We start from the raw sequence: 16,668 nt of genomic DNA on the forward strand, positions 1-16,668 counted from the left end.
CTTCCAGGGATCGTTTCAAAAGAATTGTGGTCAGGTGATTAAGCAGGGGAGACCTCCAAAAGATTGTCCAGGATCTGGCACCAGCATTACCAACGCGTTTCGCTGTCCAAACGTCAGCTTTGTCAAGGTATGCTGCTAAATATAGGTTTAGATCATACAGCAGCATACCTTGACAAAGCTGACGTTTGGACAGCGAAACGCGTTGGTAATGCTGGTGCCAGATCCTGGACAATCTTTTGGAGGTCTCCCCTGCTTAATCACCTGACCACAATTCTTTTGAAACGATCCCTGGAAGTCTACGGCTTAATTTTCACCATTCAACCTGGACACGCGGCCACGAGGTTGCAGGTAGGCACTCATAACATCAGCCACTCCCTCGGTGTGCTCGCAGGATACAAATCGCCGTTTACGGACTCCACCATTCATTGGGACTGTATTTCATACGTGGACAGTGCGGGTTCTTCATTCCTCCTAACCCCGGACGGGGTCATCCAGACACACGTGAGATCTGGGCACCTATATCAATTGTGATTTTACATCCCCCCCCCCATTTTTTGCTACAATCCTATTGCAATAGTGTACACTTGTCAAAAAATCTATATGCTGCTACATTTTTAATATTGTTATTTTTTAATAAATTGTTATATGAATTTTCCATCTGATTCACTCATCATTATATGTGAGCGCTGCTTTTTGTGTTGTCTTTTTCTCTGTTTTGAATAATACTAATCCATAAGTTTCGTACACAGGGTACGATAGAGTGCGTGGGGTAGATTGTGCACCATCTAGTTGTTTTGAATAGTATGCTAGATAGTGCATTATTTTTTATACCGTGTATATGAACTATCCGACATACGATGCGCGCTCCCGCAGGCCGTATGGGAGGGACCTGCTCGATGAACACGCAACTCAATTCTTGCTGGAAAGCATACAAATAGTACAGGGTAGAATAGCTGTGATGTCATATCGTATACGATATTGTATGCATATCGAACGTTATTTTCAGCACACATCTTCTGCTTTCGACCACCGAGAAGTTCCTGGGAAATCATGTACGATATAGTACAGAACATAAAATCGTGTGTACGCACCATTAGAATTATTGATGAATCCAAAGTTTTTAGACAAAACTTGCAGAAATGGTTCAGCATTAGTCTGCTGGATCTATAGGTTGCAAATCTAGAGGGGTAGAACCCTCACTAGTCCCCCATACCCACAACCTTCATCCCTAATACAATGTGTGGGCCCACTGGTGAAAGAAGAAACGGGGTGTGGTATAAGAAACAACCACATTGGTTAGCAAGTGATTGGAATGACCAGTTGCTCCTAGTTGACCAAGATGGACAAGCGTCCAAAAAATATTCAAACGGGTGCAATGTATTGAGCTTTTGATAATACTAGGTTTGACATGTAGGAAAGAGAATTGCCTATGTCGATCAATGTATATGATCTCAGCCTATACCAAATATATTTTTCTGCCTACACCGGATGTACTGTTCCTGCATCAGATAACACATTGGAGTTTCTATGCTCAGAAATAAATCTAGCTCAAAATTGGTTAAGATTCCGCCCTCTGAAGTCGCTTTGCAATCACTCCACCTTAAACTTTTAAGTCCCAACGTTGCTGTGACAGATGCGCAAAATACCCAGTGGAAAAAGCCGTCGGTCGGGATCCCGGCGTTCAAAATCCCGACACCGGAATCCCGAACGCCGAAACCCCGACAAGGGGGGAACGTGGATGGCCCCCCCTTGCGGGCTCGCCGCGCAGCAGGCCCGGTGCCTCGCTACGCTCGGCACACTAATTTATTCTCCCTCCGAGGGTATCGTAGACACCCACGGGGGGAGAAAGTGTCGGTATTTCGGTGTTCGGGATCCCGACCGCCGGGATTTAAACTGCATCCCATGCCAGGGTTTCCTCAACTTTGACCCGCAATGCCAGGGTCAAAGTTGAGGAATACGAATCACTTTAGTTATTGCCGGCAAATGATCTGAAGTCAATTAATGGATGTTTTGTGAAACATTGCGCCCAAAAGAAAAAGGGCCCTGAGCGACACTGGCATTTTTTGCGGATACTTTGCACATCTCCCAATTCAACATCGGCACTCAAAGGGTTAAACAGGTAAAACTTTGTTGAATCGAAGGGATGCGTCTAAAATTACATTTAGAAATCTCCTTAACTGGAGCATAGTTTTTCCAAATAATGCACAGAAATTGTAGGATTCTTTTTTTTTTTTTATGATTGAATTAGGTTAAGAAAAATCTATTTAAAATTTAGCCAAACACAACTTGATTTAAAAAAATAAATAATAAATTGCAAAATATATTGATTTTGTTCATCATAATGACCTGTAATATTACCTTATATAGGAAATAATAACATTTTACACATATATTTTTTATTTGAATTTATATAACAAATGTGAGCTACGCTGGCATTTTTCGCAGATATTTTGCACATCTATCACAGATATTGGCACTCAAAGGGTTAATAAATTTGGTGGTATTCTGCCTACATTCTGAAAGGGGGAAATTTGTATGGCCAAGTTGTATTTAAATAATGAAACATAACCTGGAAACATGCTTCACGTAATAGAGAATACTCCATTTCAAATAAAAAAAATATTTCAGAATCCTGCATAAAATATTAGAATTACATTAAAAAACAAAGCATTTGAAAAAAAAAAAGAAAAGGAAAATAAAAAAAAAAAAGGACACATCTCTGAAAAAGGTTATTTATACAATTACGGGCTGTACTGCAGCAGAAAAAAAAAGAAAAAACTTAACAACAATAATCTGTAAGTTTATATATTGGCTGGTCTTTTTAGATCTGCACTCACCAATGCACATTTTTAATTTATATATAATTTTTTAAATTATTTTAACTTTTATTTTTACTCAAATTTTTATATTATTGTACAATTCAAAATCGAATAAGCTAGAGAGAATGGGGACCAAACTACAGGAAACCATCACAATTTAACCAACTTTTTTGGGGTCTAGAGATAACTAACCCATATAGAGGGATTTTTAAAACAAAATATATAAATAACGTGCCAATTTAAAAAAAAAAAAAAATTGTGGTTAATAAAAATTATAAAAAATAATATAAAACTAAATGAACCAAACAAAAACTATCATCAGTAAAAAGCTTAATCGGTTGACAGCAGAATTTATGGATGTAATGGGTCAGTAGATGCTTACACAACTTCCCGGCAATCACAGAATTGTGAATCACAGATATGTATCAGCCAGAGGACTGTGTGGCAGTGGTATGCACCATGGCCATCGAAAGCGTCACAGTACTAGATACGGTCATCTACTCACACCCCACCCCAGGAAATTCGCTCCAGCCATTGGTCACGTTCTCTGACCAATGGCCATATGTTTACGTGGACAGAGATTTCCATTACATTTTTTAAACTTTTCTTTTGTGATTTGCACAGGTCGGAAAGTGCATGAAAATCCTTTATTTTTACCATAGGGTGACATCAATAATTGGGACTCCTCTAATGATTGTGGAGCAAATCCTACCACTACCTTTAACCACAGCTTCCTACCTGTAATAAGCGCTCTGGGCAAGAACATCAAACCCTCCCTCTCTTGGTAAGGTTGTACCAAAACATGACGGTAAAACAAAAACTCTCCACATGTCTTAATATATAGATACAAATATAATATAGATAAGCAGATTGGCAGCAAGTGTGTTAGTATCCGGTAGCAGAAAATTGGCTGAGAGATCAGAACATGACCCAAGGGCAAGGACTAGACGTGAAGACTTATTTTTTAATCTCTTAGTGGCCAGCAGGCGAAACTGCAGAGAGATGATTTCCGTGCACCGCCATACTGTATTCCAATCCCTAACAACCATAGCCTGGATGGAGTTTTCCCTTTTAACTTTATTGTGCTGCTTATCCAACACAAGTGATCTAAAAACATTTCAGAGCGCTCCTCATGGGCGGTACAAATCCACAGGAAGTCAGATAACAGATCTGTTACAAGCCGAGAGAACTCAGCCTCGGGAATCCGTGCATGATAGAGGCCCAATAAGGACTGGACTGTTGAGGGCAAGTATTATGGAACTCATTGGAGGAAAATCATGTAGGGAAGCTAGTATCTAGCGAGGCACCCACACTGTTATCATGAATATTCTAAGAAACCCCCAAACGCTCAATTTGGGGCCCGAACGTTGCTTTAATTCAGATTGTGTAATGTCATCAGCAGACACCGGTCAGGTTACTGCGTTGGATTTCCAGACATGGGGGAAACCTATTGCTATTTGGTCCTATTAGGGCGTTAAAGGGGAAGACTTAAATTAAACCATTTTTTCAACCATGCTGGGATAAAAACCGTCCAATATGGAATAACGTGAGTTTATGCCTATAAATATGTGGATAATAATGTGGCCAGAGTATAAGAACGGGTCGCTCGCAGAGGTTCCTAACCTAGAATTTCACATTCTTAAGAAAGACTCCGTTTCAGTGTAAATAATCACAGTTTTATGCCCTAAAATGCTCTGTAATATATAAAGTTTTACAAGTTTACATGAGACCTTTACAAAGAAATGACACACACAAAGACATACTAGGAGAGATTTATGGTGCACAGAAAAAAGTTGGTGTAGTCTATGGCGACCCAAGGGAAACTGACCAGCTTTGGTTGCTGTAGGCAAAACCATCATTTCCCATGCACCAAATCATACATATTTCTGCCACGCGTTTCGCAGACGTTTTACATGGGACACAAAAGGGTGGTCATACCTGCGGGGAAAGCGAGTTCTTAGCTCAGAGAACACTCAGTTTGTTTAAATAATTCAGACCAAGCGTCGGCAGCGCAGTTATACAGAAGCAGCCAGGATATCTGGACATACTGTATCCAGGGGTACTACGCAACAGTAGGGTCTCAGAAGGGTATGTTGATGGTATCGTAGAGAGAAGCCGCTGGAATTCTGGATACTGAGAACTAAAGGAACCCGGGATCACAAAATGACAGGAACTTGGGACTAACCAACTCCCGTGCACTTGATAATCGCGGTATTTAAAAAATGTATTAAAAAGACAAACAAAAAATAAAAACTATTGCAACAGATGCCAGTAAGAGGGAGTAAAAGTGCAAATGATTGGCAGAAGTCAGTACAGGTACAACTCACAAATCGTTTCAATTAATACTGTAGTTGGTCTATTGTCTTGTTTAAAAGGCAGATTTAGGGCCTAATGCGATGAAGTCTGTGAGGTGCAGGACAGGGTGCGGTTACGGCACGTCAGCCTGTATTTTTAAGCGCTGATTTAAATGGTAAGACCAACCTGATACATCTTGCAGGTGAACCCCATAAACCGTTCAATTTAGGAGACAACCGGATGTTGTTATTGTTCGACTCTGCTCATATAAATATAGGCAATGATTTTGACATAATCCAGGATTACAAACCAATGAAATCTTTGGAGCAGATGGACAGCGACTAGTTTCATAGTAAAAAGTATAATACGTGCCTCTTAGGTGCGTATCTCAGGGTCCGCACAAGTTGTAGCGTCTTTAAAAACAAAAAAGATACAGAAATGATTTTGCCATTAAAAAGGGAAAGCAAAACGCATCAAATATGCAGAATTGTTTCTTAACACCCACAGTTTAGGATAAAAACCAAAATAGTTGTTTCTCGATCGAAGGCTGCACGTAAATCACTTACACCAGGAATCCTTCCGGCGTCACTCATGTAACACCTCCTACTTTCCAGAAAGTCTCTGAAGAACATGAAGAAGGTTCGGCGGAACGCGTTGGGTTTTTGGAAGCACTTGTAAACTGGAATGCCAGAATGGAGTAAAACGTTCTAGACCTGGGGCAGGGGTGAATATGGCTGGAATTAATACTGAGAAAGCGGATGCGTAGGTTATGGGCACCATGCCATCTTCACAGGACGAGACCCTACCGGCTAACTCGACGTACAAGAGACTGCAGTTATACTGATAATAGGAACACATATTAAGGACTGAGGAAAGATTGCTAAGGTGCTACGTCTAAATCTAAAGTACATTTTTCACTTTGACCCGTCCCCGCTGTGTTAGCTTATCAGTCATCGTCCAGAGCCTCTGTCTTGATCTCGCCGACTCCTTGCCGGGCCAGCGCCAGGATGGTGTGGTTGACAGCTGCCATTTCCACTGCTAGGGATATGGGATCCTGGTGATCACTATGGCTGGTACTGTCATCCTAAGCATGTAGAGGTAAAAACAAATCACAAAATAACTAGTTAATTCACAATACGCAAGCCGTTTCATCAGCAGCTTACCTCTAATGTAGCCCATACACTTGTGCCATCAGATGTCATGTCCCATCAGGTGCTGGAAGAGGGCTGGCGGAAGGGGGCCGGTGTAGCGTGGCAGGCTGAAGGAGGGCTGGGGTGAGGCGGTAGTATTTGATAAAACAATTCAAAACACAGGTGGCTCTCTGATTGGCTGAGAGCTCTCTCTCAGCCAATCAGAAGGCATTCCAGTGTTTTGAAATGTTTTATAAAATTCTGCCGCCCACCACATGCCAGCCCGCCTGCCCCTGCTCCGGTACACACATGGCCACTGCCAGGGATCCTGCCGCCCGCTCAGGCACATCTCCGCAAGTCGCCAGAGCTCCTGCCGCACGCCAATGCATTTCGATAGATATTATGTGCAGGACATAATCTCTAACGATGCAACCTCGTATCGGGTTGGGTGACACATTTGATTCGCATACAATGCTTCAATATATATTGCACAGATGCGGTCAAAATCGAAGGATTGTATGCAATATCGCATAAGTGTATGGGCAGCATAACAAATGCATTCTTCCAACATCAGAGGCTGGCCATGTCTACTGTGTCCCCATAGATGTAGCCTTGGCATAACGTTGGCATTCCCGAAATATTGCATGTAAGGTCCCGGCCTCCATTAAACACTCCTATCAATATGACTTGTAACTGCACAGAAATGTCGAACGGTTTTCCGACCTCTTCCGTTTCACAAGAGCCTCTGCGGCATCTTGGCACGGTTATTTCACTAGCCCTTGAAGCCAACTTAAATATATTATCTGTGGATCTTATTGTGTTCAGTGCCCAAAGCAAAGCACAGTCACCACCATGCATCAAATAAACACACAACTGTCGTGTAAAGAAACAAAAAGGCAGCCAGAAGGATAGAGCAATTGTGTGGCCAGGGCGCACAACCGTGTGGCCAAGATGGCGGCCATGGCACGAAAGGGGGTTAATCCATTTTCATATGAACTGTCAGTGCTAAGCACCATATACTGTAAATTTATATCTAATGTGTTCTATTTAAAGCACTGCGTGTGGCTGTGGAAACGTGTAGATGATGCATTTACAGGAATGTATTTTATTGTAGAAGGAATTCGGTGACATAGGTTATATGGTAATAGTCATGGTTAGCAGGTGGTTTGATGTGGACTCACCAAGCATTTTTTTTTAAATGCACTCCAGGGGGGATTCCTGTGCTGGTGAGGTTTCTAAGAAAGGGTAAATCAGATTGTGTATAAGCAAAGCTGGATCGGTGGCAGGTTTATAATAGGGACAAGGACATTGGTTATCTCCCATGCAATAGAAGATGCATCTGTTTATATTTTGTGAGATAACTTGATCTGACTGTGGGCCTACTATGGGAACTGGAAAATGAACCTGACCAGTCTCAGTGGGGGCAAGCGAGAAGAGAGCCCCCCCCCCCCCCCCCGTTACACTACTGCGACTTGACTGAAGGGCAAGTCACATACGATTTCCCTTGAACTCCCCCCATCTGATTTGGCACTTGATTTGCCATTTTTTACATGTGATTTAAAGGGACATACACACGTTGAAATGTTAGCCTATTTTCTGAGTGATCTGCCTAGATCGCTCAGAATAAGACACAAATCGCTCAGCGTGTATGCCCCATAGCGATGGCGAAGCGCGGACCGGCGCGTCACTATCACCGGCTCAGACCTTGTGAGAATGCAGTCTAAAATCACCATCACCTGCAAGGGAAGAGTCATGTACACACTGTACGATCCTGGCTAACTTGCTAGGAAATTTTGACTGTCTTGTCAAAATTGCCCAGCACATTGCGCCATGTGTACACGACTTAAGGGGCATACACACGTTGAGGTGTGCGCTAACCTTTTTACGATCTACGTGAATAGATTTCTATTGACCTTCCCAATGTCTAGATCACCCATACACGCATAGCGAATCTTGCCAAGCGATGTGTGCTAACTCACGGGGCCTAGCCACGGTGAGACGTGTGCAAGGTGCGATTTGAGCCACATGCCATTTGAACTACTCCCGATTTCGACTGTGCTACGATAGTAATACATTTACATAGTGGCCTGGTTTACACAGTTGCACATAATATTTTGTCTTGTTATTATTAACTACGAAGAAGCGCGTTTCAGCATCGCAAGGCCAATACTTACGATACGATTTGAACTTGCTAGGCGATTTATCTAGCATTTGCCTGCGTGCGCACAATATCTGAGCCGGCGTGACGGGACATCGCTATGGGGTGAGCAATACGCACTGAGCAATTTGTGCTTAATTTCTAAGCTATCTAGACAGATCACTCCGAAAATAGGCAAAAGTCACACGGTGTGTATGAACCATTAAAGAAATAACAGAGATATTTAATTAACGGCCCCACACTGCCACCTTTTGAGGTGCAATTTAACCTTGGATCAACTACATGTAACTAAGTGAGCAGACCACTAACAGCACAGATACTTGCAGACATTGCCGATAACATGTGGATAATCATTGAACGATTGAGTTGTGTCCTTTACCGTTAGTTCCTGGAGGAGGTAAACTGACAGCACCGAGACGTATTTTAAAAATGTCTCTAACTTAAGAAAACTGCCCAAAGCGGTAATAAGGGGTCACCGTCACCCGGGTCCTATGGGAACTGTCCTATTCCCACAATCCAGGAGACTTCAGTAACCTGATACTATTGTATAACACACCGTGGAGGCTTCCTTACTGCCTCGGCTATCACCCTGCAAAGGCCACAGATCGGGATAAAGGGAACGAGGATACTGCAGGAAATGACTTGCGATCCTCCTCTCCAACATCTAAACTCGGGGGCTCTGGGTCGGCATGTACGGATTATGTGAAATGCTGTCACCGAAAATTCTGCTGAACGCTCATCTGAATGCAAATGCTGATTTGCATATTATGATTAAGTAGGTTAAGCCTCCATAATACATTTCCTCGCTAACGGGAGATATCTTTGCCCTGCATTTAGTTGGCCGCAGTTTGCAAAAATAAGGGGGAAAAAAAAACGAATTCACTCTTTATAATGAGGGGAAACCATACAAATACGCAGGACCCTCCCACTGCGCCAAGTCATGGCCAAGATGGATTATAACACAGAAGCGGAGAGGCTCACCTGTTCGGAGTAATCGTTGCCATCCACGTCGTCGCTGTTGGAATGGCCGCCTGGACTTTGTACATCGATACCGTGACTCTCCAGGATTGCTGCTTCTTCGAAAAAAGCAAATATGGCCCTAAATTATCGGCAATGGTAACACAAGTCACCCTGCAGCTCTGGCAGAGGGAGAAGCCACTGGCGGCCATGATGCCCGCAGAGGGAGGTTGCTCCTAGCAACCATACCACACGAGCGCAACACACACTAACCTCTATAAGAGCACCGATGGTTACTTACATACAAACCGAACACATACATAATATATCACGAGTTAGCCGATGGCTGACCGTGCCAAATGTGGGGGGAACCAAACCACTGGCTTAAACTATAGAATATTTATTTAATAATAATAAAATGGCACCACATGGTTTTATGTAGCTACGTCTGCTATCCACAAATGTAGGTTATTAGTCTGCTCCCTTTAAGAACACTCACAGTGAGAACAGACCTGACTTATAGAGATAAAGGATCTAGTCAGGGAAGGTCCATAGTGTTGCTGGACATAAGATCAGCATTTAACCCCAGCAATGTGATGAACCGTGTAACACTAGAACCCCGCACAGACCAAGATATGATGCTAATCACAGAGTAATTGTATCACTGAGTATTCAAAGGCATGTATGGCCTAATTATACATGGAAATGCCAGAGATGGAATAACTGATAAGCGGTATACAAATAAGAATACAACACCATCCAGAGCACTACCTCCCTGCAATGTTACATACCCTGGCTGTACAGTGCACTACCTCCCTGCAATGTTACATACCTGGGCTGCACAGAGTACTACCTCCCTGCAATGTTACATACCTGGGCTGTACAGAGTACTACCTCCCTGCAATGTTACATACCCGGGCTGTACAGAGCACTACCTCCCTGCAATGTTACATACCCGGGCTGTACAGTGCACTACCTCCCTGCAATGTTACATACCTGAGCTGTACAGTGTACTACCTCCCTGCAATGTTACATACCCGGGCTGTACAGAGCACTACCTCCCTGCAATGTTATATACCCAGGCTGTACAGTGTACTACCTCCCTGCAATGTTATATACCCGGGCTGTACAGAGCACTACCTCCCTGCAATGTTACATACCCGGGCTGTACAGTGTACTACCTCCCTGCAATGTTACATACCCGGGCTGTACAGAGCACTACCTCCCTGCAATGTTACATACCCGGGCTGTACAGAGCGCTACCTCCCTGCAATGTTACATACCCGGGCTGTACAGTGTACTACCTCCCTGCAATGTTACATACCCGGGCTGTACAGAGCGCTACCTCCCAGCAATGTTACATACACGGGCTGTATAGATCGCTACCTCCCTGCAATGTTACATACCCGGGCTATACAGAGCGCTACCTCCCAGCAATGTTACATACCCGGGCTGTACAGTGTACTACCTCCCTGCAATGTTACATACCCGGGCTGTACAGTGTACTACCTCCATGCAATGTTACATACCCGGGCTGTACAGAGCGCTACCTCCCTGCAATGTTACATACCCGGGCTGTACAGTGTACTACCTCCCAGCAATGTTACATACCCGGCTGTACACAGCACTACCTCCCTGCAATGTTACATATCCCGGCTATACAGAGCGTTACCTCCCTGCAATGTTACATACCCGGGCTGTACAGTGTACTACCTCCCTGCAATGTTACATACCCGGGCTGTACAGTGTACTACCTCCCTGCAATGTTACATACCCGGGCTGTACAGAGCGCTACCTCCCTGCAATGTTACATACCCGGGCTGTACAGAGCACTACCTCCCTGCAATGTTACATACCTTGGCTGTACAGAGCACTACCTCCCTGCAATGTTACATACCCCGGCTGTACAGTGTACTACCTCCCTGCAATGTTACATACCCCGGCTGTACAGTGTACTACCTCCCTGCAATGTTACATACCCGGACTGTACAGAGCGCTACCTCCCTGCAATGTTACATACCCGGGCTGTACAGTGTACTACCTCCCTTCAATGTTACATACCCGGGCTGTACAGAGCGCTACCTCCCTGCAATGTTACATACCTGGGTTGTACAGAGCACTACCTTCCTGTAGTGTTACATACCCGGGCTGTACAGAGCACTACCTCCCTGCAATGTTACATACCCGGGCTGTACAGAGCGCTACCTCCCTGCAATGTTACATACCTGGGTTGTACAGAGCACTACCTCCCTGTAGTGTTACATACCCGGGCTGTACAGAGCACTACCTCCCTGCAATGTTATATAACCGGGCTGTACAGAGCGCTACCTCCCAGCAATGTTACATACCCCAGCTATACAGAGCGCTACCTCCCAGCAATGTTACATACCCGGCTATACAGAGCACTACCTCCCAGCAATGTTACATACCCCGGCTATACAGAGCACTACCTCCCAGCAATGTTACATACCCGGGCTGTACAGAGCGCTACCTCCCAGCAATGTTACATACCTGGGCTGTACAGTGTACTACCTCCCTGCAATGTTACATACCCGGGCTGTACAGAGCCCTACCTCCCAGCAATGTTACATACCCGGGCTGTACAGTGTACTACCTCCCTGCAATGTTACATACCCGGGCTGTACAGAGCGCTACCTCCCAGCAATGTTACATACCCGGGCTGTACAGTGTACTACCTCCCTGCAATGTTACATACCTGGGCTGTACAGTGTACTACCTCCCTGCAATGTTACATACCCGGGCTGTACAGAGCGCTACCTCCCAGCAATGTTACATACCCGGGCTGTACAGTGTACTACCTCCCTGCAATGTTACATACCCGGGCTGCAGATAAGGTTAGCACTCATTAGCACCGCACAGCAATCAGAAGAGCTCTCAAATCATTTCTTATACTGTCGGCTGTGGACGTTTCCCCGGTGAGTGTGGAGGACATTGCGGTAATATAGGATTACGTCTCAGTAACGTCACTGGAGAGAAGCCAAGCTCTCTATTATCACACATTAATGGGAGCTCTTCCCTGACACTAGAACCCCACACAAGTAATTGTTGTCACAGCTGTGACCTAGAACATTACCGATATTGGCTCTTCTCTTGATTTCCTTTCTTCTGTTGGCGAACCAATTGTAGACCTTCAAGGAGGTGACACGTTCCAGGTCAGAGAGTTTCTTTCCTGGAAAAAACATTCATTTACCACAGAGGGTAATAAAACCAGTATAGGTAACTACAGCCATTGGCCACCATTCAGATCTAGGACTAAAATTGGAGGCATCTCTGTGATGGTGTGTACACACAGTCAGATGTGCCTTAAGATACGATCCAATCAGATCGGATTCAGATCGCAAGGCACATCCGGTTTGCATAAAGTCTGACTATATAGTGCAGATCTGCCTTGCGATGCGTGAACGCGCATCGGATCGGGATCGCAAGGGTAAAACCCTTGCGATCTGCATCCGATTCGATGTTGACAATATCGTCAACATCGGAAGGCAAAAAGTACTGTGTGTACACACTATAAGATCATTAAGGAACCAGGCTGTGGAACATTGAGCCATGGGGATTGCCGGCTAAGATGGTGTTTGGCATGTCAAATATGGCAACTTTAATTCTAGGCTCCTCCCGTATGCAACCCGATCATGACAGAACTTCTTTTCGAAGAGTCCGGTTGCCTGACCGGAGAACTGTCTGATAAGGAGAGAGCATGCCAGGAGACAAGTGCATCACAGGAGAAGTCTTGGAAGGTGGGGATAGGAGGCAGTGGTATAGGGAATACGACATTGGCATCACCATTAATATGCAAAACCGCTCGTTAGGGAACAGTTAGGGCCTTCTTGGAAGCGGAGCGTTTACATACATCGTAATAGGCTGAAGACACAGAAGCATGAATGCATGCACTTAGCTATTATTCGTACCGTAGCGCGTTGCTATGGCTTTCTACAATGAACCGGCGCAGCAGACGAACTCAGAAAAAGCAGGTTGCATACATTAGCCGATGATCCGGCCTGGGCTGCGCGGAATACTCCGACACCTGGAAACATTTAAACCCGCTGCGCAGTCTCTTAACCTTGAGAATTCGGAGACACGCAGTAGCGCCCGCTGTCACTCCGTGCACCTTACACAGCTCATGCCAGAGCCAACTTGGCACCGGGCTGTTTGTTAAGCAGATTGGCTTCCCACCAAGGGCTTTAATAGGGAATGAATTATTGTTCAGACATAAATTATGTAGATAGCTGAGATTTTTACATAACACTTCAAGGTCTTTGCTGAATATGTAAAGATGACAAACGCCATCTCCCTCTATGGCATTTTCAGGGGTGTAAACAGGTGGCAGGAACGCTGCGTCACTGGCGGAAGCCCTGACCGCCAGGATTAGTGCCTGGGATCCGCAAACTACAATCTGGTTGTGCTTTTACACAAATGTTGCACATTGGGCACAGGAATCCCTGCGTGAAAGCGAACGGACTGAGAATGAACACTGGGGGCTCTGCGCTGTGACAGGATACCAGCCACGCGGGATTTAAGCTGATCTGGAATTAGCATGCAGCTCAGTAAGGGCGGCCTAGTCGGAATACACCGGGCAGGATTATCAGGATCACCATAGATTTTACCTGCAGTAACAGCACCAGCCGCGTCACACTCACCTGGTTTCTGTATAACCGCGTTGCACGCATTTGCTATCTCCTCTCGCTTGGCCTCGTCGGGATACTGGTTCTCATTAAAATAGCTGAAAAATGCAAGTTTTCAAAATTACCCGGTGCTATTTCATCTACTAACGCAGCACAGGAATCACATGTTGCAGGAACATTTCCCTGTTCCATAAGAGATCAGCAGCAGCATATAACTCAGCACAGATTTGCAGGAGGAGCTGCATTTCCCTACACAGGCGCCTTCACTTATGACCAAACTGCATAAAAACAGAGCCAACATTTTTGGAGAATAGAGGATGAGATCATTTGGGGGAGAGGAGAACCAGTGTGACGCCTAATTGGACGGCAACGAGACTGTCCAATCAGAAGCCACAATTAGAGGACGGAACACAACAGCAAAATGAGTCACCGAGAAACAGTCGACACAAATGACGGGCGGTACTCAATCCGTCGGGATCCCGGCCCTGTTTTCGCTATGCTCGATAGATATTAGACAGGTGGAGTTCAATGTTCTGCCTTTCGAGTGGTGAAAAGTTGGCAATAGCGGCTGTGGATTGACGAGAAACGACCGTTAATTTGACAATCCGCAGCAACTTGTTTAAACGTTGGATCGGTTTTGTCGAAATCCGCCTTCAGTGCTGTCGGAAACGGCAGCATTGAAGTGGTGGAGGCCATTTTGTCCCCTGTCGGAAATAGCGACCAGCATTATAGAACGCCCAAAAGTGCACCAAAAGTCCATCTCTGCAATTGTACTGAAAACAATCATTGGCAATAGAATTGTGTCTCTCCCATGCATCCAGGAAAATGACTGTATGAGGCATCGATTAGAGGCGTGAGGTATTACTATACGAGGCATGGGTATATTTATTGCCGCTACAACCATAACTTATATTGTCAGTGACCATACAGTGAGGGGGAACAAAGTGTACTATAAATCCACCACAGGCGCAGATCTGACATAACCCCGTCTTCAGGTCATCAGTAAGACGGAGGATCATGGGAGATTGGGAAACACAATAGGAGACCGCCCATACAATACAGCTGAAAGCCAGGGCACGTGGGGTCTGTCAGGAATGAGTTATCTGCGTATCAGCTGCAGTGTATGCACAGCAAAATTGGATCCAGCAACTAAGATCAAGGTATAATATTATTACAGCAGACATTTGGCTCCCATCCACCGCAGGCGCAATGCCGAAAATCAGCTTCTGAGGCTTTTGGATCAGTAACAATCAATAGGAGATGACAGAGAACTAAACCAATCAGGAATGAAAAAAACATTGACGGGAGCCTTGTACTTCAATGCAGCCAGTCTTAAAGGTATATTTATTAAAGTGAGGGTTTTTAGAAGAGGAGATTTTGTCCATAGAAACCATATTCAAGATTTGATCTTCCAGAAGGCGCAAGTAGAATCTGATTGGTTGCTATAGACAACAACACCTCCTTCTAAAGACTTGCACTTCTCCCTTCATGCTGCATAGAAAGACCGTTCAGACAGGTACAAATATGGCCTGCCAAATGAAGGAGACCCCCTGGGTGGGTCAGGTAAGTACACAGTAACCCCCTCACCTCTCCATGACAGCCAGGCACTCCTTTCTCCAGGTGAAGCGGCTGCCGCGCCGTAACCGGAATGTGCCGGAGGTAGCGGTGACAGGAGGCGGGGTTTGTCGCCATTCTGTGTCGTCCATGGGGACAGGAGCTGGTCTCATACTTAGTGTTGCACCTGAAATAGAGTTACAGATATTGCCAACAAAGTATAACCCAGAGAGAGCAACACAGCGGCCACAGACTGAGAGTTATATAGTGGGAGGAGCAGTGTCCCCAGCAGCACAGAGTATATCAGGAGATAAGGGATGTGTCAGTGAGGACAGGGCTGCATGTGACAGGGGCAGTGACATGATGTGAGGAGGGGAATGGAGGCAGCAGGAAGCCACAGACTGAGAGTTATATAGTGGGAGGAGCAGGGTCCCCAGCAGCACAGAGTATATCAGGAGATGAGTGATGTGTCAGTAAGGACAGGGCTGCATGTGACAGGGGCAGTGACATGATGTGAGGAGGGGAATGGGGGCAGCAGGAAGCCACAGACTGAGAGTTATATAGTGGAAGGAGCAGGGTCCCCAGCAGCACAGAGTATATCAGGAGATGAGTGATGTGTCAGTGAGGACAGGGCTGCATGTGACAGGGGCAGTGACATGATGTGAGGAGGGGAATGGAGGCAGCAGGAAGCCACAGACTGAGAGTTATATAGTGGGAGGAGCAGGGTCCCCAGCAGCACAGAGTATATCAGGAGATGAGTGATGTGTCAGTAAGGACAGGGCTGCATGTGACAGGGGCAGTGACATGATGTGAGGAGGGGAATGGGGGCAGCAGGAAGCCACAGACTGAGAGTTATATAGTGGTAGGAGCAGGGTCCCCAGCAGCACAGAGTATATCAGGAGATGAGGGATGTGTCAGTGAGGACAGAGCTGCATGTGACACGGGCAGTGACATGATGTGAGGAGGGGAATGGGGGCAGCAGGAAGCCACAGACTGAGAGTTATATAGTGGGGGTAGCAGGTCCCCAGCAGCACAGATTATATCAGGAGATGAGTGATGTGTCAGTGAGGACAGGGCTGCATGTGACAGGGGCAGTGACATGATGTGAGGAG

At 45.4% G+C, this 16,668-nt stretch overlaps 1 protein-coding gene across 10 annotated transcripts in view; it reads right to left on the reverse strand.

Annotated features, from left to right (window-relative positions):
* Positions 1-683: 683 nt before the first annotated feature.
* HMBOX1 (homeobox containing 1) overlaps positions 684-16,668 on the reverse strand; it is an 83,953-nt gene continuing 67,968 nt past the window's right edge. For 2 of the 10 annotated variants that reach the window (XM_083178796.1, XM_083178793.1), the window contains 6 exons: positions 15,590-15,743; positions 14,018-14,100; positions 12,454-12,549; positions 9,384-9,478; positions 7,426-7,479; positions 684-6,198 (listed from right to left, as the gene is read on the reverse strand). In XM_083178796.1, the coding sequence (XP_083034922.1) occupies positions 6,061-6,198; positions 7,426-7,479; positions 9,384-9,478; positions 12,454-12,549; positions 14,018-14,100; positions 15,590-15,743 (620 nt within the window). In that variant the 3' untranslated portion in view covers positions 684-6,060. Of the gene's footprint in view, positions 6,204-7,425; positions 7,480-9,382; positions 9,479-12,453; positions 12,550-14,017; positions 14,101-15,589; positions 15,744-16,668 lie in introns of all 10 variants that reach the window. The other 8 variants (XM_083178795.1, XM_083178794.1, XM_083178799.1 and 5 more) reach the window with 8 other exon arrangements.

The sequence above is a fragment of the Crinia signifera genome, chromosome 3, assembly GCF_055691185.1.
Source record: "Crinia signifera chromosome 3, ASM5569118v1, whole genome shotgun sequence".
Lineage (NCBI taxonomy): Eukaryota > Metazoa > Chordata > Amphibia > Anura > Myobatrachidae > Crinia > Crinia signifera.